Source organism: Panthera pardus, unplaced genomic scaffold (assembly GCF_024362965.1).
Source record: "Panthera pardus isolate Hobbes unplaced genomic scaffold, ASM2436296v1 HiC_scaffold_2, whole genome shotgun sequence".
Taxonomy (NCBI): domain Eukaryota; kingdom Metazoa; phylum Chordata; class Mammalia; order Carnivora; family Felidae; genus Panthera; species Panthera pardus.
The window spans coordinates 35,554,874-35,580,792 of NW_026526765.1; the positions used below are offsets into that span (position 1 = coordinate 35,554,874).

Sequence of the window (25,919 nt, forward strand, 5' to 3'; positions counted from 1 at the left end):
ACGATATACAATGACATTCATGGATTTTCTTAAATGTATTCCTAATGCCCTCTGTTAAGAAGGTGAGATCCGTGTACATGTATTTTGCGTTTCCGTAAGCAAATATATTCCCAAACAAAATATCGGAAGAGGTATTTCACCTAGAGAACGCACTAACATTGTCTGATACCATGTCTGCATAGCCACCTGCAATGATAACCTTTAACATATTTCACTTCTCTTCCACTCTCCATTTACTACTATTCCAGCGTGAACCTGAAGAACTGTTGGTGTTCATAGCAAGAAGCAATTAAGATTTCGGATAATTTGTTTTTTAGAGTTTTGAGATATCGAATTCTAATATATTGGTATCATTGTTGCCAGTAACGGGGGTAAAAGGAATAACGTAATCAAATAGATGTAGGCTTGAATCCTGACTCTACCAATTTCCAGTTGAATGACCTTGGGGAATTAACTGTTTTCAGCTTATTTTTCATCTTTGAAAAAGTATGGATAGTTAATATCTAAATTATAGGACTATTGTGTGTCAAATGAAATATATATTTGAAGAAACAGGGCACTTACTACACAGTACATCCTGATTTCTCTATTGTAGCTTAATCGCCTTTCCTGCAAAGACTCATAAGCACTGTGGCTTTCCATTTTGAGAATATCCATTTTTGGCTGTCTCAAGTTTAGGGATACATTTTCTTTTCACTAGACTCCCCTTTTCTACCAGTGACAACCAGGGGAGAAGCCCACAGCCCACTCGCATCCAGTCCCAGTCGCAAGGGTACCCAACAGCTGTATCCAGCCTTTCCAGGAGTCCAGAAATAGAGCTGAGTGGTAATGTTTCAAGGGCAAAGCTCTAGATATAAAGAGTGATAAAACAAACTTAAATGAGCCTAAGCATATCTAGTGACAGATACACCACAGCTATTCTAAATTATTCAAGCTTTCTTACACTTCCAGCAGGAGAAACATAATTCATCTCTGCTCCCTTTATTCTGTTTTCACATAATGACAAAAAAGCAAACAAAAAATCACCCTCCTTTCCACACACACACACACACACATAAACGTTTGTAATCACCCCAAGCACATATAATATTTTTAGAATCATCCAATTTCTGGGAACCAGCTTTGGAGGTAGAAGTTAAAAATGATTTTGCAATGCTTATGGGTGATTTCCTTACTTCCCTTTTGTTAGTATTTTGCTGGCAAAAAGCCAGTAAAACAGTTGTTTAATTACCCAGGACATCCCAAACATGTCACCTCTCAGATAAGCTGTTACTGTATTTTAGCAGCAATAATACTAGGGTCAAAAGTAACAAAGAAAATTAAGCTTCAAATAAGCAAACCTCAAAAGAACAGCTTTGTGTATTGAAAATAATTAATAACTTGTTTAGGAAAATGTTACTGAAAAGTGGTTTTTGGACAAGGAACTGACACTCTTCAGAAATCCTAATATTTAACAGGCTACCATTTGGTGGGCTGGCCGGCTGGTTACCCTGTAGGCATGGCAAAAGTTTGTTCACATGCAATTATGCAACATTTAGACAATATCTTAATGATACCATGTAGTTCAGCTGAATCAGTCCAGCTGGAAATTGTAGGAGTGTTCTGATTACCCAGCCACATGTGAAATTTAGCCTTTTTCAACCTTTACTTTTCACTTGCTATGTCTTGATACAGATATTCTTGGAAAGCCTAAGTTATTTATGGTTTAACATTATTTAACAGAGTAAACCCCACCCCCTCTCATTTTCAACCATTGATTAAGATTGCATTACTACATAAGATATTATATTTTAATAAGGACTATTGGTATGCTTTATCATATGGAAGGGATATTATTCTATTTTGGACAATTGGGATGGAAACTTTCCATACTAGTTTTTATGCAATAAAAATCAGATACTTTTCTCTTTGCAGATAATTCTTACTCTAAAAATATAATTCAAGGTATACCCCTAGCAATCATTTTATTAAATAATCACACATGATTATGATTTTAGAAAATAGTCATTTCAGTTGTATAAACAAATATAGATTGGTCCTTGTAGTAAATCATAAAGATACTTAAAAATATACCAATAGCAAAATTAAGTTAGTGTCCAAAAAAAGGAATTTTGCTCGAGCTTAAAACTGAAAATTTATTATATTTATCTCCATGAACTAAAAATACACAGAAGATTTTCAGCCCATGGGTATTATTATTTTTTATTTTTTATTTTTTAACTCTCAGCTCACTCTTCAGCAAGTGTTTGGCTCAGTTCTTCCCCATTTTCCTACCTGGATGACACCATAACTATTTTGTTTTAGAAGTGAACAAAAGTATTAAATTTTAACCAACAATGATAACGTCTATACATAATACCTACTGAATTCAGGCAACAAATGACTTTTAACCCAAAGAAATCATAATGACATTATTTCAGCCACTTTCTATGAATCAGAAACAGAAACAGCTCTAGTATTAAATGTAAGATGGATACGTTAAAATACTTTGACAAGTATTTTTATTACTTACAAACTTATTGCTAATTTTAGTAAGTGGAAGCAGCAGCAGAAGTTAATGTCAAATGTATGTGGATCTCCAGAGAAGAAAACCAAGTTTTAATTCTTATAAATCCTTATTTAAAAAGAAAATGCTAAATTCCGATTAACTGTCTTTCCCATTGGTACCAGATACTTTTCTGGGCCAAGGTGTCTTGGAATGTATGACCCGTGTATTTAAGTTAGTTGGCAAGAAATTCCCAAATGACTGACACTTTAAGGTCCCTTAAAGAGGTGACTTGGAAGAACCATTGAGATAATGCTAAATAGTCATTAAAGATGTGTAAATGTCATTGTCTACTGTCTTCAGTGTGCCATTACATAGCCTCGGGCTCCTTTCAAATAGCAGTCAATAGAGGGTGAATAAGTCTCACCACTTGAAAGTAGCTAGGAAAAGAAGCCAACAGAGTAATCTGGCTTTGCTGGACTGATTCAAGAAGAGACACAATATCCACCCCTCCTCCTCCAGTTCTCCCTCCCCCTACCCAGCCCACAGCCCTGCAAGAAAGAAAGAAGAGCAAGAGGTAAAGAAGGAAAGAATGAGAGAAAGGAAAATGGAAAGAAATGCAGAGGTGGGGTGGGCTGGGGAGGGGGTCATAATTTATGTATACAGAGCAGAAAAGTTCATCCAGTGGGACAAACTATAGCCATGGAAACAGACTTACGACTTTTACTTTGAAAATAAAAGAATGACAATGAAATTTGTGTGAGGTCTGTGTGAATCCAGTCCCAGATGTTTACAATGCTGTAGTAGTATGGCTGTGCAATATGAGAGGTTTCAGAAGAAATGAGTACAACAGGACACCACAAAGCAGCGCATATGCCATTGACAATGCAGACATGAGCATCATGTTACCAAGAGAGAAGGCAGGCAGAAGACAAATAGCGGCGCTGGTGCCTGAAAAGCTAACTTCACGGACTGCAATCACTCAAACCAACATGAGGGGCCAAAAAGAAAAAGAAAAAAGAAAAAAAAAAAAAAAGAATCAAAACCAGAGAAATGTTTGCACTCCTGTCTAGATAGGTAGTGGGTAAAGGGTTGGGGGTGGGGAGCTAGTGGAATTGACTTTTCTTTCTTAAATAAGGCTCCCATAAAGCCCCTGTAATTGACAGCGGATAATTATTTTCAGCTTGAGGAAGCTGTCCCAAAACTCTTAATAAGATTGCCAGTGAAAAGAAACAAAATGTGTTTACTTGAGCCATTTCCAGAAGGGAGGGAGAGGGGACCTTGGGATGAGGTGCGGAAGGGCGACGGAGACGGAGAGGGGGGCATCTATGAATCTCTGCGCCTGCACTACTCTCCAGCGCCCTGCGCGGTCCAGGTAATGACAAGCAGCGGAGACAGGGCAGCTAGGGTGGCAAGGAGTGGGGGTGTATGGAGGGAGCCGCGCCAAGGGTAGGGGGTGCGGCGGCACAATGTATGGGGGTGATTTAGTGTGAAAGTATTCCACTTCATCATTTTACAGGGGTTGGGGACGTAAATATTTAGCTGGCCACATCTGGAACAGATTTTCCCCCCCTTGTGGGGTGGGGGGTGGATAATTGGAAGGAGGGGAGCGCGCATTTGTAACTTACTGTACGGGCAGTTCTCCTTCTTGGTACCGCTGACCTTCCCGTTCTTCTCAATCTTGAGAAAGTACTTGGTAAAGGAGAACAGCTTTCTCCAGCGGACATCTCCTTGGAGGTGATTGTAGCTCCGCACATGCCTCCCCGCACTGGAAGGAGAGGAAAAGGAGGACGAGGAGGAGGAGGAGGAGGAGGAGGAGGAGGAGGAGGAGGAGGAGGAGGAGGAAGAGGAGTTGGTGGCCTCTGGTGACACCATGTCCTGACCAAGGGCTTGGCAGGTGACAGGGATGGAAGACACCAAGAACAGCAACAAGAAGCAGCAGCAGCAGCCGGGCAGCTGGGGAAAGGCTGAGGCACAATGTGTCAGTATCCATTTCCACATTGTACTGGAACTCTCGGCACTGGAAATTGTCTCATCAGAAGGAACATACTGGAAGGGTAAGACCTGGTGCGAGGCAAGGAGACAGCTGGAGGTGGAGGCCGCTGGTTAGCTCCCTCTGGGCGCGGATCTGGCCAGAAGTGAATACACCAACATCCATAACTCCTCGGAAGGGCCGGCTGCCTCTCCTGGCTCCTTTCTCGGATCCGCTGCCGCTGCCGTGAGCCTCTCGAGTCTCCCGGTGAATGGTGGATGTGGGTGGCCGCAGTAGCAGGAGCTGGTGGTGGCGGTGGCGGTGGTCACCAGCGATCTTCACTCCACCCGGAGTTACTTTGTTCTCTTCTTCACGCCTTTCTTCACCATGTTAGATGCAAAAAAAAAAAAAAAAAAAAAAAAAAAAAAAAGTCTGAAAAACAGATGACAGCACGGTGAACAAAACCCACAGAGGCCGGGGGGAGATATCTGCGCCTCTCTGAGGTTGGCACCTTCTGGTCCCTCTGCGCAGAGCCCCAGCCTGCTAGCCGCCTTCGAAAAGCGCGTCCCTTCGGAGTTGTCAGGGCTGGAGGCGGCTGCCGGTCGCCGTTGTTTGCTTCCCCCCTCCTGCTTTCTCTTTTTGGTGGTGCCTGTTGATTTGAAGCCTCCAGAAAGTCACTTCTTGTTTGGGGGGAGATGGCGGTTGGTGTTTTGTTTGGCCCTACTTCCCTCCCTCCCCACCCCCTTCCTCTGGAAAGCCCGCTTGTAAACAGGTTGCAGCCAGGAGTCCAAATGTCAGTGATTCCAAGCCAGAGGTGGGCTCTGCCTCCGCTGGTCAAACCTCATTTGCAGGGGTGGAGAAGCGGGGGGGGGGGGGGGGGGGGGGGGGGGGGCGGGGAGGGGGTCAAACGGCGGTGGGACATCTGAAACCCTCGGCTGCTGGGAAAGCCAGGAGGGGGAGGGGGAGGGGGCTGGGAGGGGGGGGGAGAGCAGGGGAGCAAGGAGGAGAGGGCGCGGTGCCTCCGCGCGGAGCTGGGGGCTGCCGGGTCCCTGCCTTGTGGCCCCGCGGCCGCCGCCTCCGCCCGCGCCTCCAGCTCCGGGGAGTTGCTGTGAAGTGTCCGTGTGCTGGCTGCGCTGGCCACCGGCGCGAGCTGTAGCCTCAGGCTCTCCGAAGTTTGCTGTCTTCCAGCCTGAACCAGTCCCCTCTGGGGAGCCCCTTTCTCACTTGTTTTGCAGCGTAGGATCCCCCCCCCCCCCCAACTTCTTTTGGCCGTGCAGTACTGGAGAGCCACCTGGAGCTTGGTGCTCGGCTGACTGTTCCCCCCTCTCGCCCCCGCTGGCTCCCAGAAGGAGGGGAGGCCTGGGGGAGAAAGCAGAAGATGCTGAGGATAAACCTTCTAAAGCAGCAGATTATAAACTGGTCGGAGTGAGCACAGAGAAGGGAGACCATAATTAGCTTCTTTTCCTCCTCTTCTGCCAGCTTCCAAGGAGGTCTCTGCTTTAATGAATCACTGATTTCTCGCTTCCGTTGCTGAAGTAAAAAGTTCACACTTTGGCCCTCTCTGCCTTTTAAGCTCAGGGAGATTTATCGTCACCCTTAAAAGTCGCCTCTCTCTTGGCGCACATGAAATCGGGGACCGAAAAGACCGATTTCTAATTGCTAGCATGAGTCGGTTACTGAACCACGCGTGCACTTCAAAGCGAACCCACTTTACTGAGATTGCGAAGATTTAACCATGCGATTTGGCCGAATTCTGCTGTTTTCTATGCGATTTCCTTTGCACCCTGTCATAAAAGGGGCATTTTCTTTTTTCTATCTTTACTTTTTATGTTAAGAGAGCTTTGTTTTGCAATGCAAGTGAACTACCAGTCTCCCTCTCGGTTCCACACTCACCACCTCGAAACACCCTTACTGCTAGCAGTGCCCACAACCCAGGTGTAGACAGAACCAAATCCCTGGCTAGGAAGCCTTGCCAAGAATTAAGAGGCGCGAGAGGACAATACTAGCAGAATTGGTTCCAACACAAGTAAGAGAGAGTTTCTAGAGGCTCACTACTAGAATTTCGGTGAACGAGGGAAGGCTTAACTGGAGGGAATTACTGAAGATGTAATGTAAAATATTTAGCTTCTGTAAGGCAGCTGGACATTAGCCTTATGTGGAAGCATATGAAATGGCCACTATTTTCTATTTCTTGACCTTCCCAAGTGGCAATTTCATATGGTTCAGCTTAATATTTAGACTGCTATTCTAAGATGGAGAATCGCTTCAAGGTGAACTTGGGAGTTTGACCTCTGCAACTGTAATCTGGCGAGAACTAATCAGAAGTGCTTGTGTATATACTACAAGCCAGAATCCCTATAGTGTGCGTTTGACCTTAGTCTTCATTGTGAACCGAACAAAATTCGAAGAAATAAAAAAATCTAGCTTTAGGGATGGGCATTAGGAATGATTGCCCAATTATGTTGTTTAGTGACCTGAAAAAATGACTTTATATGCATGCGCTTACATTTTCCTATATGCATTCAGGGTCTTTGAAATAGAACCCTGTAATGCTAGAATCAGAATTTTAATTGCATTGTTTGTAACCAATTGCAATGCTTACTGAAAAGATTTTGACAATGTGAACACCACAGTAGGGTTTTTAATTTAATATAATCAGTTCTAATTTCTGTGGCTATTAATTGGAAAGTTAAACAAATAAAGAGCATATGTCATGTGTATGCTTAAAGTTTTGTTCTTTCACTAAAGCATGGGTGTTTAAAAATGAAATCACTGTGCTAATTTTAATTTTCTAGCTGACAGTTTTATACCTGAGCTAACAAATGCCTGAAAGAGTGTAGTGTTTCTAAGGGACTTGAGTTTCAGTCCAATTGTTTAGCAGAATCCAAATGTTTGAATTGACAACTAATTAAAACTACATGTTGTTTTTAAAAATATGTTTGATGAAACCATACAGTAAAGATTCTGCTGTGAAAAGTTACAAAGTACAGGAAGTTATTATTTTGAGGTTTCTCTACACTGGGCATCAACCCTATTGATGCCAGCTTGAGATCCTTTTAATTTTTTTTAAAGCTCACAATAGACACTCCAACTTTCTGCTCCAGCAGAGAAAGCTATTCAGATCTTTGTGAGAAGTTTTGTGTTTTTATTCTGTTTGAAATGGGGGGGAAAACACATCGTCAAACTTCCATATTAAAATCTGGTTGCAGCAGGTGCAGTGTTTAAAAGTTCTAGAGTCCTCTCGCCGTTCTTCTGTACAGCGTGATGACAGGAAGGGCATTTACAAAACAGCCCAAAGGAAAAGCTGACATAGCTTTTTAGATTATATCTCATTCTTCTTTTTCTTTTCTGTACAGCCTTTCTTTTATAGCACAGTTGAATCCCTAAATACTCCACTGCTTTTCATTGTTAGGTCACCTCTTAGGTTAGCCCGAGAAAGCCTGAGAAAAGTTCCACAGGAAAGATGCACTATTTAACGGAATTCAATCTCTCCCAATAGATTTGAATCACTAACATAAATGTATGAATGTAGATTATATCTCTGTAATGAGGCCTGAATCATTCTCAGTTACTTCAAAGGACTGAAATTCTACCTTCCTTTTTTAGCAGCAATAATCAGGTCTTAATGGGTTCCTTTATTAATTGTTTCTCTGCAACGATTGAAAAGGACAGTACAAGCTTCAGATTAGAGTGGTACCTACTAATTCTCAAAGGCTGTGTTTCTTTTTTTTTTCTAACCTCTGGAAGGCATGCTTTATTTCTATGTCCTAAACATATCCAGTAATATTAGATTAAGTCTTTATTGGAGGAAATAGATGTGGCCTTTTGTTTAATGTGATGCCTTGAGAAGTTATTGAGGCTTTTAAAAGCAAGACCATGGCAGCAGCCACTGAAGAATCCTAAGCTGTAGCTATTCAGCCTCAGAGAAGCAGTTTGCGTATGTACTTCCAGATCCTTCGGTAGCTCTTCTGTTTGAGCAGTTTACATTTTAAGTATGTATTTCCTGGATTCTTTATGTTGCTTGGCACTATCTGTGGCTCAATTACAAGATGTGTGTTCTATTATGTGTGATGTAATTGACAGTGTCAGTAAGCTGCTTCAAATAATAATAAGTCAGGTCAAAAGTCAGCCAGGCTGTTCTACAAAGTAGACATGTGCGGGCCTTATTTTGAAGTCTGCAGTTGTAGTCTTCCGGGCTGTGTGTCCCAGCTCTTATTCCCTTTCCGATATGGAAGAGGCCAGTTTTAAGGCATTGTTGGAGCTTCTGGTCTTTCCAGGATGAGGCTGGAGACGATGCGTATAGTCAGTGACATTTGGGACAAATCAAACAGTGATATTTTTTTAACAAGGGGTTTCAATTGAAAGGGAAAGAGGTCTTAAACCACAGAGAGCAGTGCAATACTTCAGAGCTAGTGGGAACTTTAGCAACAGATGAATCTACCTCATTCATTTTATAGCTGAATGAACAGATGCCCAAGTCACTCAGTGATAGAACAGAGTTTAGAACTCAGGGGCTGAGTCCTAATTTTAACAATCAGAGGCTGCTGTCCTAATTTTTTTGGTAACACCTGCCTTGTCTGTTTTCTCTTTCCCCCTGTCCCTGCTCCTCTCCTCCTTATCAATGACCACTCATCACTCTAATATGTCAGAGATGGCAGAGTGGAAATGATAAGAATGGTTAGGAGGCTTTACTTATGCAAAACCAATGTATTTTTGCTGGAAAAGATTAGGCAGAGAAAAGTAATAAAATAGCTCTGTGTTGAATTATTGAGTACCAGTTAATCAGCCAAATAAATATTGATATATATTTGGCAAAGGGGGGCTTTTTTATCAAAACTCGTGAAATGAACACAATTAGAAAGTAATGCATGCCATGTTTTTCAATGATTTTTTTCTATATAATCTGGATGTATAAGTTCTCCTCTAGGAAATCCATGGCATCTTCAAAAAAAAGAGCAGACTTATAATTTGATTCTGCCTTCTCTAAGACTAAATCTCCATAAAGCAGTGTGATATTTCAAAGCATAGGTATTGGCTTAACTATTTTTTTTCAAAATTTGAAACTAAATTAAATGTTCTATTCCCAAGCTTTCGGACAGACTTAATGATCTGTTGTGGAGAATGAAAAATGGCCCAGGTAGTGACAAAGATCTTTTGAAGGGAAAAAAAAAAAAAAAAAAAAAAAAAAACAACTATATAAGAATGTTTAAATTATACAATAAATCACAAAAGTTCTTGGAAACTCCACTCTGCCTCAATTGGCACGAAACACACCAAACATATTTGCACAAAGCTTCTGTTTGTCTCCTCCCAGCTGATGGTAAACAGAACCTTCCCTTGACAAAGCTGTGAAGTATGAAGAGTTCTGTTTGTTTTCTGTGTTTCCAGCTGTCCCTTTGTAGCGCTGTCCTTCCTTCCACCTCATGCCCTCTAGGTTTCTTAGTCCTGTATCCTTGATCAGAATTTTAAACACTCTGATATCAGTAATTTATGTTTGTGACTCAGTTGGTACGTCATCATGTTTTCTTTAAAGGTGCAGTGTCTTAAAACAACAACAGACATTTATACATGTCTTTCTTCGTGCATTCATTTAACTGGTTTTGATTTAACTAAAGTTTATTGATACCTACTATGTGCCAGCTGGGTGTGCATGGTGAGGGATTTTACAAATAACTAAGAGCAACATCCCTTGTAAAAAGCATGAATGAATGGATGGTTTTAGGTGCTTTATTATTCATGACAAATGAAGTAAAGTTATCTTAGGACCCAGAAAACAAATGGAGAGATTTTGGAGGAGAAAATAGCCCCTGAATTTTTTTTTTTCTGGTTGTCCTACTGCCTATAAAAAGAGCTGAAGGGAACTGTGTGACTTCTATTTTCTGGCTTCATGAAGGATCAGGGTTCCATCTTTTCCTGTGATATGCCCCCGACACAATCCCTCACAGTTTCTCCTGTAGTCTGGGCAACTGGGCTACATCCTTTTTGCCAACAATGCAACCTGACTTGTTGTCCTTGCCTTTTGTTCTCAGACTCCTGTATGCATATTTTGTGTTTTCCACCTTATTATTTTAATTCCTTCCCAGTAAGGGTTCCCTAATCTATATGCTGTCCTGTGTGCCTCCTATTAAAACATATATATTACCAAATATAATTTGACCTGAAACTCATTCTCCCTATCTGACAAAATTTGCCTCTGTTAAATAGACTTCCACAAAGAAGATTATCCACTAATTACTATTAGAAATATTATTGTGTTGAGAGAAGGCAATATTCACGGTTCTGGGTTTTTCGTAGATTGGTTCTCAGATCTGTTTCCTGCCCGTCTCTGCTCAGCTCTGTGTTAACGCTTGTGCATCACCAGTGTCAACTTGCAGTTAGTTTTCTTGGTGGGAGAATGGGATCTCCAGAAGATCAGAGCCCAGGAGAGAGAGTTCTGGGTATTTCTTCCTCTCCTTCTCCTCTTCAATTGCCTGTAACTTTTCTGACATTGGCTGTGTCCTTCCAGATCCACATATCCTGCTGGATGACCCCTCCTCCAGGGATCCAACTTTCATTGGAGTCCCTGCAATATTATTTCCTCCGCTTGCCCCTTAAGTTCAAGGAGTGGTAACAGTTCCTCTCTATTGCTGGTCTGCCATCATCATTCCTTGCTTGTTAATTTCCCCTAGCTACACCTCCATGACTGGTAACTTTGTTCCAGTCTCTTCTTCTGGGTCAGTTGGGATAAATTCTGTGTCATAGTCAGGACACTGACTACAGTGCACATCTTCTGCAGTAAGTAACTAGTGAGGAATATGTTTTATATGTGTGCAAGGTAACAGAGGAGTGTAATTTAATACGAAGTGCATTGTGAAACATCTAGTGCTTGCTTGATATGCTATAATCTTTGAACTATGTAGAAGATAATGACACATGGCACTTGACCTCAAGAAATATGTAATCTAGTATTGAGTTTTGAATGATTATTGCAGAGATTTTTTTTTTAATTTAGTGAATGACTTTGAGGTCTAAAAACATTTTGATTGCTAAATGTTCAATAAAATACTTTCACACAAATAACTAGAAAATGAATACAGTAAAGTAGAAATTATGTTCATAAATAGCATGCAATTGTGAAAAGCTGTAGTAAGAGCTCCATATTAAAATTACCTTTTTCTTTTCAGTTCACTATGAAAAATTTGAATGTTTCCTAATCTTTAAAATCATTATTTTTGTGTGAGTAAATTTGTTTCATTGAACTTTACTTATAGTTTAGTTAGAAAAGAAGGACGGAGGTAAATAGTATTATTTTCTAGCCTGCTTTGTTTTTATCTAAAGACAAGTCTTTAAAAATGGGTATGCAGCTAGCCTTGAATTTTTCAGTTAGGCATAAAAGCTGGGTACAGTACCAAAACGTGCAAGACAAACTATATATACAGATAATTTTGTGGATTGATCACTACCTAGACAATTCCATAAATTTCACAAATAACTTTTCACAGAAATCAACATAACCCAGAATTTATGGAGCTCAGATCAAGCCTTTGTCTTTTTCTCCCCTTTGTGTGTCATCTCCCCTTATCAGCATGAACAGTTATAAAATTGTGAACCTTTATAGTTGGAAAAGACGTTAAATTTCTTAGTTCTGCTGCCCTTGCTTCACAGGTGGGGTGTGGGAGGAAGAAAGAGAACAAAAAGGAGGAGTGGGAGGAGGAGAAGGAGGGAGAGCAGCTGGAGGCTGGTGGCCTGGGAAGATGAGGCAAACTGCCTAGGGTGACAGGGCTAGTAGTAATGAACTACTACGCCTGCACGAAACTAGTGAATTGCAAGAAAGCGTCATATACTTAAAAGATGTAGTACACTTGCAAGAACAACAGTGGCCCCTGCTGAAGCTGTGGGATAGGGAGGAAGAACATTTCCTAACGTTCGGGGCATTTAGCAGTTTTTTTGGAAAATTCTCAGAGTTTATTCCAATTTGTGCCTTTAGAAGAGCACGTCCTTGTGGTTGAGAACATCCTAAACTATCCGTGAATTAGGAGAGCATTTCAATAAATTGCTTGAATTCTAGCTAAGGGATAAAGAGACTGCCCTCAGGATAATAGTTCAAAAATATGTCATTTTAAAATTAATTTGTGCTCAAGTATCTACAATGGCTCCTTCTTGCCTATACCATTCTGGCTTTCACATTCCTGTTTCAGTTGTCAGTGGGGTTTTGCTATTTTGATTTGATGTATTTAAATTTTATGGGCAAAGGGAGAAAGGACTTAGAAAACTTTTTGGCTAACTTGTGAGAAAGAAATACTGTTTTGCCTTTAACCAAAGTCATGCTCATTTGTGGGTGGATTAGGTTATATTCTTCCTACTTTATAGCACTAGGTAGCAATGTTTCCTGGATTTATTTACGTAGCTGGTATTATTTTTACTGTTTTACCTATTTTCGCCATGTTTAAAAATAGGGAAATGTATATGAGAAGTGGTTTATTCTTGTATTTTTTGCAACCAGAAGTATAACTGTGAGAAGTTACCTTACTCATTTATTAAACATACATACACAAATACACACTCCTCTTCAAGCACCTCTTCTTAGACATCTGGTCTTTTTTTTTTATTTTTGAAATACAGAGCCTGTCAGATTATTTGGAATTGATTGAAAGATAGTTTTTTTTTTTTTTAAACTGCAAAGCATGAATTAAGAAGAGGGCCAAGAGCTAACATGGCCCATTTTCATTTTTCCCTGTTTTATTGAGAAATAATTAACATGCATCAGTGCATCAGTGTAAGTTTAAGGTATGCAGCGTGATGATTTGACTTACATATATTGTGAAATGCTCACCACGGTAGGTTTAGGTAACATCCATCATCCCAGATAGATACAATTAAAAGAAAAAAAATGTATTTCTCCTTGTGAGAGAACTCCTAGGATCTGTTCTTTTAACAACTTTCCTGCTTATCATATAGCAGCGTTAACGTTGTTCATTACATCCCTAGTACCTGTTTACAACAGGAAGTTTGTACCTTTTGACCACCTTCCTCCAAATACTTGAACAGCTTTTGCACTAGTTCAATATTTACTTATAACAGATTAATGTTATTTATATGAATTGGTGCTGGGTTCTTTGTCTTTTGGAGGTCAGCTTCTAGATTGATAGAAATAAGCCCAGTAAAAGAATTGCTTAGTACAACTGGGAAAGCAGCCCATTGTAATTGGAAGGCAACTTTGGATATTTGGTTTATCAAAGAAATTTAAGTGCTGTACAAGAATAAACATGTGAGTTCGTAGTCTTTGACAAATAACAGAGGGAAGCAGAAAAGAGTATTGACCTTAGATGTATGTGTTGGAGTCCAGGAAGGTGAAGAAAACTGTTCTGGTGGCAGAGCCAGGACCCCTCTTCGGACACTCTCCTGTGAATAGAAAAGTCCTGGGTACCCAGTCTGAGGACTCTGAACTTCAGAAATATCAGTATCGAAGTTTGGGGGTATCTGTGTTGGAAGGATCTAAGGAGTAAGGACAGTGGTTCTTTACATTGATGTTTCTGTATTTTTCTCTTTCAGGTGCCTGATTTTATTCTTCCAGAAAGTTCTGGGTTCTGAATACATACTCAAACGCATGTCCTCTGCTTCTTTATTCCTTTGCTAAACGTAGACACTTGTTCTGCATAACTGCCTCTTCCATTTAATTATTAATACTACCACAGTAGTAGTAATGACAGCCTTTTGCCCTAACTTGAGGGCTTGCTCTATGTGCCAAGTTGCTCCTCCCTTTCTTTCGCTTGGGGTAGACACCTGACTCTTGAGCTAGTTTTGTGCCAAGATTAAACACAATTTGTTTTTTTTGCTTAGAAATCTAGGGCTGGATGGCAGCGGATAGATTGTACATAATGAGTGGAGAAAAAGCCTTTTTAAGCTACTCGAGGACATTCCCAGTAAGCACTTGGGGCGTCTTTCAGTGAGGATTCTTAACACCAGATCCCAATCTGAGCACTGAAGGCCTGAGGGATGATGCCAAATCATTTTTTCAGAGAACAATGGGGGCTGCGAGAGGGAAAAAAAAAATCCCTGTTGACTCATTGCTTATGAGTTAGAATTTAGGTAGCAAACTCTGCTGCTGTTTTCAACTCTGTTTTTGAATTTTAAGTTTGTTGGTTGAATTTCTGTTAGTGCATTTTTAAATTGAGTAAAATTTTAAATTACAACAAACTCAGTAAACCTAAGGACAGGATCTCCCATTCTCAAACTTCAAAAGAAAATTGTCCGTGAGGTTAAAAAAAATTAGAACTAAGCAAAGCCAGGGGGGAAATGTGACTAGTTTATCTTTTGGTAAATAAGCAAGGGAAATGAAATACAGACAGCAAGGAAGCCACATATTTGGTAAAGATAAAAACCTCAGATTTTTTTTTAAATAAAGCAACTTCCAGATTTAGCAATATAAAGTATAATTAGTTTTGGTACTTAGGAACATTTTATTGATAAACACTACCCTTTTAGGACTACTGAAAATGCACAAGGCTGTATCCACATGGCAGCAGACGAATGTTTTAGGAAGAAATGAATTGTGTAAAGGCTTGGGAGCCAGTTTCATTTACATAATATTTTGTCTTAAAAATATTTGCTTCTGTCATTTGGAGGGATTTTTTTGTTGTTGTTGTTCCTTCCTATCTGACTTGTCTTTATTACCAAGTGAATTTTTCAAAGCCACCTCACTAAGTGGCTATTAGGGAAAATTAGAAATTTGTGGCTGGCATTATGTTGGTGGAGGATAAAGAGAAAACTGGGTATCCCTCAGCTCCCATCAGGAAAGAGCAGAAGCTGGAAGTAAATCCCAGGTGGGGAGGGATGAGGTTGAGGTGAACTGTTTTGTCACAGTGGCTGTCTCCTACAGGGGCACAGTGAAGGGAGGCTGGTGTGCAGATGGAGGGGATCCCATCTAGATCCCTATCTTTCATCAAAGCAGCTGTAAGACTGACAGCCAGAGCCCAGGGAGCTTTCCCCTTGGGTAGAGAGAAGCAGGTGAGGCACTGTCCTCAGTTCTAAGTGTGTGAGGTTCCTATGGAAGGAACTGGAAGATTATACAGGGACAGGACCTATGGGAGTGGTTGCCCCCTGCCCTACATTTTGCAAACAGAACCATTTTAAGAGCCTTTACATAAATCATCACTATTTTCTTATAATGTTTTATCTTCAGCACTACTGTACAGAGACTAGTAAAGCTAATAAAAAGTAACATGTTTTTGTTGGAGAGGCAGATCATCTTTAACCAGTAGATTTTTAATGATTTTTCATTTAAAAATGTCTTAAAATGCATAGAAAGGAAAGGGGCTGTCTTTTAAATTGAGCAATATTTTGAAGCTCAACTCAGCCTTTGACTCAGGAGATGTGTATGCTATTTGCTGTTGGATGTTATTCTGGGTTTATTTTCTGACCAAGGTGTATTTCCCGGCGCTGTTTCTTACAGGAAGATATTTAGTTTCTTAGCCTTTACTTTCAAGGCTTTCATTACTATTGGAGAATGCTGAGTCTGTCCAGATACGAGTAAAATGTGGAATGACAAATGATTGATAACCTGTGTTTTAATTATCTCCTCTGATAGTGTCTTCTACAACGTTCACCTGAGGAGAAAAGAACAATTGAGAATATTCGTCAGACTCACATAGTGTGTAATTACGACATTGTCAGGTGAAAAAAGAGGGATGTGCATGAGACCTAGAAGTTAGGAAATCTAGATTATATTTCTGGTTCTGACACAAACAATTGTGAGACCTAGGGCTAATATTTAGGCAAAGGGATAAATAACTTCTGGCTTTAAAATTCTCTTACACATGAGGCCCAGAATAACAAAGGTTATATTTTTTCAGTACTGCACTGTGGATGATATTAAACATTGGAAGTGTGATCTTGTCACTGAGGTTATCTTCTGGAATCATGGAGTAATAGAACTGAAATGCCCATCTAATACCAAACTCTCTTTTCATTTTTTCCTCTATAATTGCACATGAGGCAACTATGGTCCATAAAGGAAAAATTACTTGCCCAATATTATCCAGGTAATTACTGACAGAACTTTAGAAGCTGTGTATCCGAACTTCCCAATATTCTTCTCACTATATCCATCTCTTAAAGCAAAAATAATGTAAAATTTTTTTTAGGAGGATAGTAATAGAGTGAGAAATATACTGAGTAAACGTAAATGTGGATTAAGGGGAACTCTGACTAAATAGATTTTTAAAGATCTTATGCAAGCTCCTATAAAAAAGACTGGCAAAAATCCAGGTACTTTAGGATGAGAAGGGGTTAGAAGTCAAGTATCTGATACTTGATTAACCATAGGCATCCCTGATGAGACCACTATGTTTGATGATATATATTTATAATACTTTATTTTATTTCTTTAACATTTTTTAAGTTTATTTATTTTGAGAGAGAGTGTACACTTGTGAGTGGGGTAGGGGCAGAGAGAGAGGGAGAGAGAGAATCCCAAGCAGGGTCCATGCTCAACAGAGCCCAACATAGGGCTCGAACTCATGAACCATGAGATCATTGAGCCGAAATCAAGAGTCAGATACTTAACTGACTGAGTCACCCAGGTGCCGCTGTAATATTTTTGAGGTCCAAAGACACTGAAATGATCAGCAGTTGAAAGTTCTAGGTCAATTGGAAGTTTTGAAAAGAAATTGTCAAAAAACTGCATGAATGAGCAGGACAATGATATAATCTTTCATCAGGTGATTTCTAGGAATTTATTCCAAGGAAATAATCCTTGACATTTCCTTTCATCTGTGTGGAAAGATGACTTAATTTTTAATATCATTCTCGCTCTTGAACTAACTGGACTTCATCCCTAACTATTTTGGTCATGTCTCCTCTAGGGTACTTCTTTAAATAAAGAAGGTTGCTTGTATAATACCGGGTGTTTCTTGTTTTTAATATACTTTCTTTGTTTTTTGGTTTTTTTTTTTTTTTTTGAGAAAACTTACCATAGACCTTTTAGAAAATCATAGTCTAATGATATCCATTTAACTGTATATTTTCTCAATATGATTATATATCAGTCCATATACTTCCCCGGCTAGAGTACTCTCCCTGTTCCTTGTATATCCATGCTTAGAATGTTCATACCTTGGAATTCTTAAACAACACTAATCACACTCCCATTTCAGTGGCTATACAGTTGAATGAAAATAAATCAATTTTTACTTTATAAATTTTCCAATACTATTTTCATAAAATTATCTAGTAATTAATTTTAACAGCACCACATTGCACAATTCTGGGACCTATCATTCCTATGTTAGTCTATGTGAAAAGTATCTCCTGGTATTTTGCGATTCAGAGTTTTATGTAGCAGACGCTATTGACTGCCTATCCAAGAATCATCACCAGCTTTTCCCTTTGTGACATAGTCTCTAATTTATTTGGTGAACCCACCCTTCTCCTCAAGTCCATGTAAACTCACTAAGTCAAACATAAATATACCATTGTGTTTGCTGAACAGAACCCTAGCTGAAGATAAAATAACTGTGCTGGGATTTGAGCTACTAAAGAATTTGCCTCCAACTTGAATCCAATTAAAGTAATCAGTAATATAACACGATCCTCAGCATATCATTCACAGTATCTAGTATCTAACCCAAGTTCACTTAATGTGTGACGAATCAGAAATATGTGATCCTTTCTCAAGAGAAAGGACACTCAGGAGATACCAATGTAAGGGTGACCCAACTGTTGAAAGTAGTAGAAAGACTGTAAAGAGTTGTACTCAATGAGGTAAATTAAGATAAAGGAAAATATACTCACAATGGTTTAAAAGGTGGGAAATCAAAGCAGAGAGATAAAAAACATTCAAAAAAAGAAGCAAATAGAAATTCTGAAGCTGAAAGGAAAAACACAACATCCTTACTTCCTTACTAAAAATGTCACCTAATAATAGAATGGAAATTTCAAAGGAAAGAATCAGTGAAGCTAACTAGGAAAATGGTAATGATCTGGAGTATATAGAGAAAAAGATTTTAAAACCATAAAAAGAGACTCTGGGACTTATAGCGTAATATTATAAGTTCTAATATATGTGTAATTGGTATGCCAAAGGGGAGAAAGGAGAAAATATGACAAAAAGAAGGAGGAGGAGGGGGAAGAAGAGAAGAAATAGTGGCTAGAGTTCTGAAAGACACAAAGTTACAGATTTACAGAAGCTATAAATCTGTAATTTTACTCCCAGACTCAAATGAATAATAGCTCCATATCTCCTAAGTAAATCAAATTATTAAAGAAGATTTTACCACAAAGTAAACTACAGACCCAGATGGTTTCACTAATGAATTCCAAGAAACATTAATGGAGAAAAAGCCCCAATATTACACTAAACATTTCATGAAAAAGAGGACAAATTGCTCCCAAATTATTTTATGAAACTAATAGTCTAAGATATTGAAAAAACAAAGGAAACCAAAGACCAGTATTTCTTGGGAATATAGGCAACGAACAAAATATTAGCGCAACCAAATTTAGCACAAAAAAAATTAAGCCTTTACTACGCAGGATTTAAAAATGCTTTTTATAAACATTTAAAATTATAAATCAGACATTAAATCTTGACTAAATAGGGTTTAAGAATTCCCCTTTTAAACATTTAATATAAATACGTAAGTCACTGTATTAACAGAATAAAGGAGAAAAATATTTCAATAAGTGCAAAGAAAAAATTTGAGAAAATTCACCCATATGTGATAAAAATTTCCAGCAAAGAATAAAAGGTGGTTTCCTTAATATGATAAATGACGTATGTAAATATAGTTACTATCATACACGTTGATAAAATATTGAATATTTTCCCCTAGATGTTGGAAACAAGGCAAAAATACACATGGACACCCACTTTTATTTAACATTCCTTGGAAGTCCCAGTATTTGTTGGAATAAGACAGGAAATAAACATCTTATTTTTTTAAATATTTTTTTAACATTTTATTCATTTTTGAAAGGCAGAGAGAGACAGAACGTGAATGGGGGAGGGACAAAGAGAGAGGGAGACAGAATCCAAAGCAGGCTCTAGGCTCTGAGCTGTCAGCACAGAGCCCGATGTGGGGCTGGAACTCATGGAACGCGGATCATGACCTGAGCCAAAGTCGGCTGCTTAACCGACTGAGCCACTCAGGCGCCCCAAAATAAACATCTTAATTGCCTTTAATTCACAGGTGGTATGACTTTATATAGAAAATCCTAAGGAATCTACAAAAATACTAGAAATTAAATCTGAGTATGATGCAGGACACTAAGCAAATATGGAAAAAACCTATGTACCTTTCTTTACAAACTAGCAGGAACAATTGAGAAATAAAGTATAAAATAATTCCATTAGCAATCATGTCACAATACATACAGTGCTTAAGAGTAAATTAAACAGTAGATGTATGATATCTCTACACGGAAAACAAAATGTTTTTAAGAGAAATTAAGACCTACATAAATGGAGAGATATATCTTATGATTTGAAAGACTCAGTATTTTTAAGACATTAATTCTCTCAAAATCTGTAGATTCAATGCAATCCTAATCATAGTCTTAGCAGACTTAACTTATAAAAATCTAAAACTGATTCTAAAATGTATATTGCAATCTAAAAATATATTTAAAGCACTTTTCAAGAAGAATAAAAGACTGTAATTCTGTATCATAAAGACAGTATGGGATAGACAAAAAAAAAAATTGACAATGAAACGGAAGAGAAATCTCAGAAACAGATCTATACTTGTGTGGTGATCTTATTTTCAACAAAGTTAGATAAGCAATCCAGTGGTAGAGGAAAGTATTTTCAACAAATGATGTTTTAATAACTGGGAATCCAGATTAAAAATTAAAAAAAAATTGAGATTGAGGATTTGCAGGCCAGCGTGTGAGCAGCTTAGAAGTCACAACAGCTATCCTAACAACAAAAATCTGGACAAACTGAAAAATTAGCAACTCTTCTTAGATCTTTTAGAGAAATGAGATCACAGATAAAACCACTGCCCCAAATATCGGACAGACAGAGAGGCAAGGAAACAGAACTTACCAGAACAGAAACCCATGAGCAGGTATCTCCACGGGAACTAGTACTAGGGCAGGGAAATATGACAGTAATTGACAAGTGTTAGAGGCTATGTGTATACAACTCTGAGAGTTAAAAACTATGGGGACCTGGTCATAGGAGGCCTCCCACACTTCTGTGAGCTTTACTTCCAGGAGCTCTATCAGGTCCTCAGAGTGAATATTGGACAAAAATCTCAGGCTTTGACAGGCGGAAGGAATAGGAACCATGTTTAAATATACCAGAAAACTCCGTTCTTCATAATGAGGTGTTTTCTCAAGAAAAACTATTTTATAAGAGTGTAACCTTCTGAGTTTTAATTCAACTTCAGTAAGCCCTAGCTTTAAATATAGGGGAAGGGAAATAGCCAAATCTAGCCTCCTCTAGCCATACTATTCCACCTAAGAGCAGGAAGATATACTGAGAAGTAATGGTGAAGTTCATAGTCCAGCGGCATAGACTCACCAAAAGGCAGATGCAATCCTAGGATTGTAGAATGCTTCTTCTCTTCCCCACACCTTGTCATTACATTACTAAAAGCCTATTTACCACAGCTCCTTTACCAAATACATCATGTCTGCCTTTCAACACAAAATTACAAGACATGTTAAAAGGCAAAAAATATTGTTTGGAGAGGCTGAACAAGCATCAAAACCAGAGTCAGATAAGGCAAGACTATAGTGTTCATTGGAGAAGGAATTTTTAAAACATATATTAATATGCTAGAAAATAATAGATAACATATAAGAATATAGAGGTAATGTAAGCAGAAAGATGGAAATTCTAAGAAAATAAAAAATAAATGATAGAGAACAAAAAACTGTAATAGAAATGAAGAATGCCTTTGATGGACTCATTAGTAGACGGACATGGCTGAGAAAAGAATCACTGAGCTTGAGGATATGACCATAGAAACTTCTAAAACTAAAAAGCAAGGGAAAAGAAAGAATGAGAAAAAAAATGATTAAAAAAAAGATCCAAGAACTGTGGGATAACTATAAAAGGTATAACATATACATATTGGGAATACTAGAAGTGGAAAAAAAAAAAGAGGAAGGAACAGAAGCAATAATGACTGAAAATTGTCCCAATTAATGTCGGAAACTAAATCACAGATTCAGGAGCCTCGAAGTATACTAAGCAGGAGATACCAAAAAATCTACATTTAAGCATATTTGATTTAAACTTTAGAAAATCAAAGATTAAAAAAATTTCTTTTGGAAGAAGCCAGAAGAAAAAAAATACCTATAGGGGAAAAGATAAAAATTACACCTGACACCTCAGAAACCATGTAAGCAAGAAGAGAATGGAGTGAAACATTTTAAAATGTTAAGAGAAAAAAAGCTGCCAACATAAAGTTATGTGCCCTGAAAAATGACCCTTCAAGAGTGAAGGAGAAACTTTTTTCACACAGAAACTGAGAGAATTTGTTGCTAGTCTGCCTAGTAAGAAATGTTAAAAGAAACACTTCAGAGAGAAGGTAAGTGGTGTAGGTCAAAAACTGTGATCTACATTAAAAAAAGAAGAAGAGCATCAGGTGATAAAGGTAGATCTTTTATTTTTCTTATTCTTTATTTTTTTTAAATTAATGCTTATCTTTGAGAGAGAGACAGAATGCGAGTGGAGGAGGGGCAGAATCTGAAGCAGGCTCCAGGCTCTGAGCTATCAGTCAGCACAGAGCCAGATGCAGACTCAAACTCACAAACCTTGAGATCATGACCTGAGCCAAAGTTGGAGGCTTAACCAACTCAGCCACCCAGACACCCCTATGTTTCTTATTCTTAATTGATATATAACAGTTCAAAATCATAGCTACTATGTATTTGATTATATATATATATATATATATATATATATATATATGCTAATGTGTGCTTATTTATAGGAGAAATGAATGACAGTAATGATACAAGAGATAGGAGAGAGGAATTAGGAGTATTTTGTTATTAAAAGATACTTGTACTACCTGTGAAGTGGCATAATGTTATTTGAAAGTGGACTTAGATTAGTTGCAATGTATGTTGTGAATTAAACACAACACTAAAAAAAATGTTTGATATGCTAAGAAGAAAACATGGAATCATACAAAATACTTAGTGCCACAAAATATATGAGAAAGTATGGAAGACAAAAACAGGAGCAAAGAATAGGGCAACAAATAAAAACAGTAGCAAATATAGTACATATTAATTCTATTATATGAAAATCACCTTACATGTCAATGGTTTGAAGGACAGATTGTGAGTGGATCTAAAAACAAGACCCAACAATATGTTGTCTATAAGAAACCCACTTTATTTTTTTATTAAAACAAAAATGTTTTTAATGTTTATTCATTTTTGAGAGACAGAGACAGAGCATGAGCAGGGGAGGGGTAAAGAGAGAGGGGGACACAGAATCTGAAATAGGCTCCAGGCTCTGAGCTGTCAGCACAGACCCCAGTGCGGGGCCTGAACCCATGAACTGTAAGATCATGACCTGAGCTGAAGTCAGATGCTTAACTGACTGAGCCACCCAGGCACCAGGCACTGACCCCCACCATTTATTTATTTATTTATTTATTTATTTATTTATTTATTTAAATATATGTGTGTGTGTGTGTGTGTGTGTTTGTGTGTATATATGTGTGTGTGTGTGCATATATATATATATATATATATATTTTTTTTTTTTTTTTTTTTTTTTTACTTTATATCCAAGTTAGCATATAGTGCAATAATGATTTCAGGAGTAGAATCCAGTGATTCATCGCCTACATACAACACCCAGTGCTCATCCCAGCAAGTGTCTTCCTTAATGCCTCTTGACCATTTAGCCCATCCCCCTACCCACAATCCCTCCAGCAACCCTTATTTTGTTCTCTATATTTAAGGATCTCTTATGTTTTGTATCCTCCCTATTTTTTTTAAATTTTTTTTAATGTTTATTTATTTTTTAGAGAGACAGAGACAGAATGCGAATGGGTTAGGGGCAGAGAGAGAGGGAGACACAGAATCTGAAGCAGCTCCAGGCTCCAAGCTGTCAGCACAGAGCCCGATGTAGGGCTCAAACTCCCAAACTGTGAGATCATGACCTGAGTGGAAGTCGGTGGCTCAACCAACTGAGCCACCCAGGCGCCCCTGTCCCCTCCCGGTTTTTATATTATTTTTGCTTCCCTTCCCTTATTTATTTTTAACGTTTATTTTTGAGAGAGAGAGAGAGAGAGAGAGAGAGAGAGAGAAGGGCAGAGCACGAGTAGGGGAGGGGAAGAGAGAGATGGGAGACACAGAATCTGAAGCAGGCTTCAGGCTCTGAGCTGTTGGCACAGCGCCCAACGCGGGGCTCAAATTCATGAGCCGCGAGATCATGACCTGAGCTGAAGTTGGACACTTAACTGACTGAGTCACCCAGGTGCCCCATGAAACCCCCTTTAAATATAAAGACACATATAGATTAAAAGTAAATTAATGGAGAAAGTTCTACTATAGTAACATTAATCAAAATGAAGCTGGAGTAGCTATATGTTTGAAAGAGTAGACTTAAGAGCAGGGAGAGTTATCAGAGATAAAGAGGGGCATTACATAATGATAAAAGGGTCAGTATACCAAGAAGATATAAGAATCCTGAATGGTGTATGCATCTAATAATAGAACATCAAGCTACTTGAGGTAAAAACTGATAGAACTACAAGGAGAATAGATGAATCCACTATTATATTTGGAAGATTTAAAAAATATTCTATCAGAAATGGCAGATCCAGTAAATAGGAGATCAATGAGGATAGTTGAACTCAGCAGTACCATCATTCAACTAGATAAAATTGATATCTGTAGACTATTTCATCCCACAACAGCAGACTAAATACTCCTTTCAAACTCACATGGAATATTCACCAAAATGAATCATATTCTGGGTGATAAAACACATCTTAACAAATTTAGAAGAGTAGAAATCATGCAATGTCTACTTTCAGGCTAAAGTAAAATTAAATTAGAAATCAATAACAAATAAAATAGCTATAAAAAATCTGTAAAATCCCCAAATACTTGGAGATTAAACAATAGACTTCTAAATAAAACATGGTTCAAAAAAGAAATATCAAGAGGAATTTAAAAATTTTTTGAATTAAAAAAAATGTTTTGAATTAATTGAAAACACAATTTATCAAAATTTGTGGGATATAGTAAAGGCACTGCTTAGAGGGAAATTTATAGCATTGAATGCATATATTAGAAAAGAAGAAAGATCTAAGATCTAAGCTTCCATGTTAGGAAGCTAAAAAAAAGCAGATTAAATTTAAAGAAATAAAAAAAATAATATACTGGAAAAATAAATGAAATGGAAAATGGAAAATAATAGAGAAAATCAACAAAATCAGAGCTAGTTCTTTGAAAAGATCAATGAAATTGGTAACCCTCTAGCTACACTAACTAAAAAATAAGAAAGCAGACATGAATTATTGATATTATTGAGAAATAAAAGGAGAGTTGTTCCTATAGATCTGATGAATAATAAAGGATAACAAAGGAATATTATGAACAACTCTCTGCCCCGAAATTTGATAATCTAGATGAAATGGATCAACTTCTTGAAAGTCATAATTTGCCAGAACCAACACAGGAATAGACAATCTGAGTAGGCCTATATCTGTTAAATAAGTTGAGTCAATAGTTAATAACCTCCCAAAACAGAAAGCACCAGGCCCAAATGGATTCACTGGTGAAGTCTACCAAACATTAAAGCAATAGATTAAATACATTCCCCACAATGTGCTTCAGAGGCTAGAACCAGAGGGAATATTCCCTAACTCATTTTATGAGGCCAGCATACCCTAATACCAAACCAGACAAAGATATTACAAGAAAAGGAAACTACAGATCAATATCTGCCATGAACATCGATGCAAAAATATTTGACAAAATATTAGCAAGTCAAATCCAACAATGTATGAAAATAGTCATATACCACAAGCAAGCGAGATTTATCCCAGGTGTGCAAGGCTAATTGAACACTCAAAAATCAATATAATCCATCACATCAACAGACTGTAGAAGAAAAAAAATCACATAATCGTCTAGATAGATGCGTAAAAAGCACTTGACAAAATCCAATATCCACTCATGGCAAAAACTCAGCAAACTAGGAATAGAAGGAAAACTTCCAAAACTTGATAAGAACATCTATAAAACATCTTCAGCTGACATCATAGTTAATGGTGAGAAACTCAAAGCTTTCCCACCAAGGCCAGGAACATGGAAAGGGTGTCCCCTCTTACCCACTGCTTTTCAACATTGTACTATCAGTCCTAACTAATGCAATAACACAAGAAAAGAAAATGTGTACAGAATAGGAAAAAAGAAATAAAACTCTTAGTAGATAACATGATTGTCTATGTAGAAATTTTTAAAAATCAATAAAAAAACACTTCATGGAGCTTAAGCATT

At 38.1% G+C, this 25,919-nt stretch overlaps 1 protein-coding gene across 1 annotated transcript in view; it reads right to left on the reverse strand.

Moving 5' to 3' along the window:
- The window catches only part of FGF10 (fibroblast growth factor 10), an 81,369-nt gene extending 76,040 nt beyond the window's left edge, over positions 1 to 5,329 (reverse strand). The window contains exon 1 of the mRNA XM_019464312.2: positions 4,114 to 5,329. Coding sequence (XP_019319857.2) covers positions 4,114 to 4,486 — 373 coding nt within the window. The 5' untranslated portion in view covers positions 4,487 to 5,329. The remainder of the gene's footprint in view (positions 1 to 4,113) is intronic.
- Between the last annotated feature and the right edge of the window lie 20,590 nt (positions 5,330 to 25,919).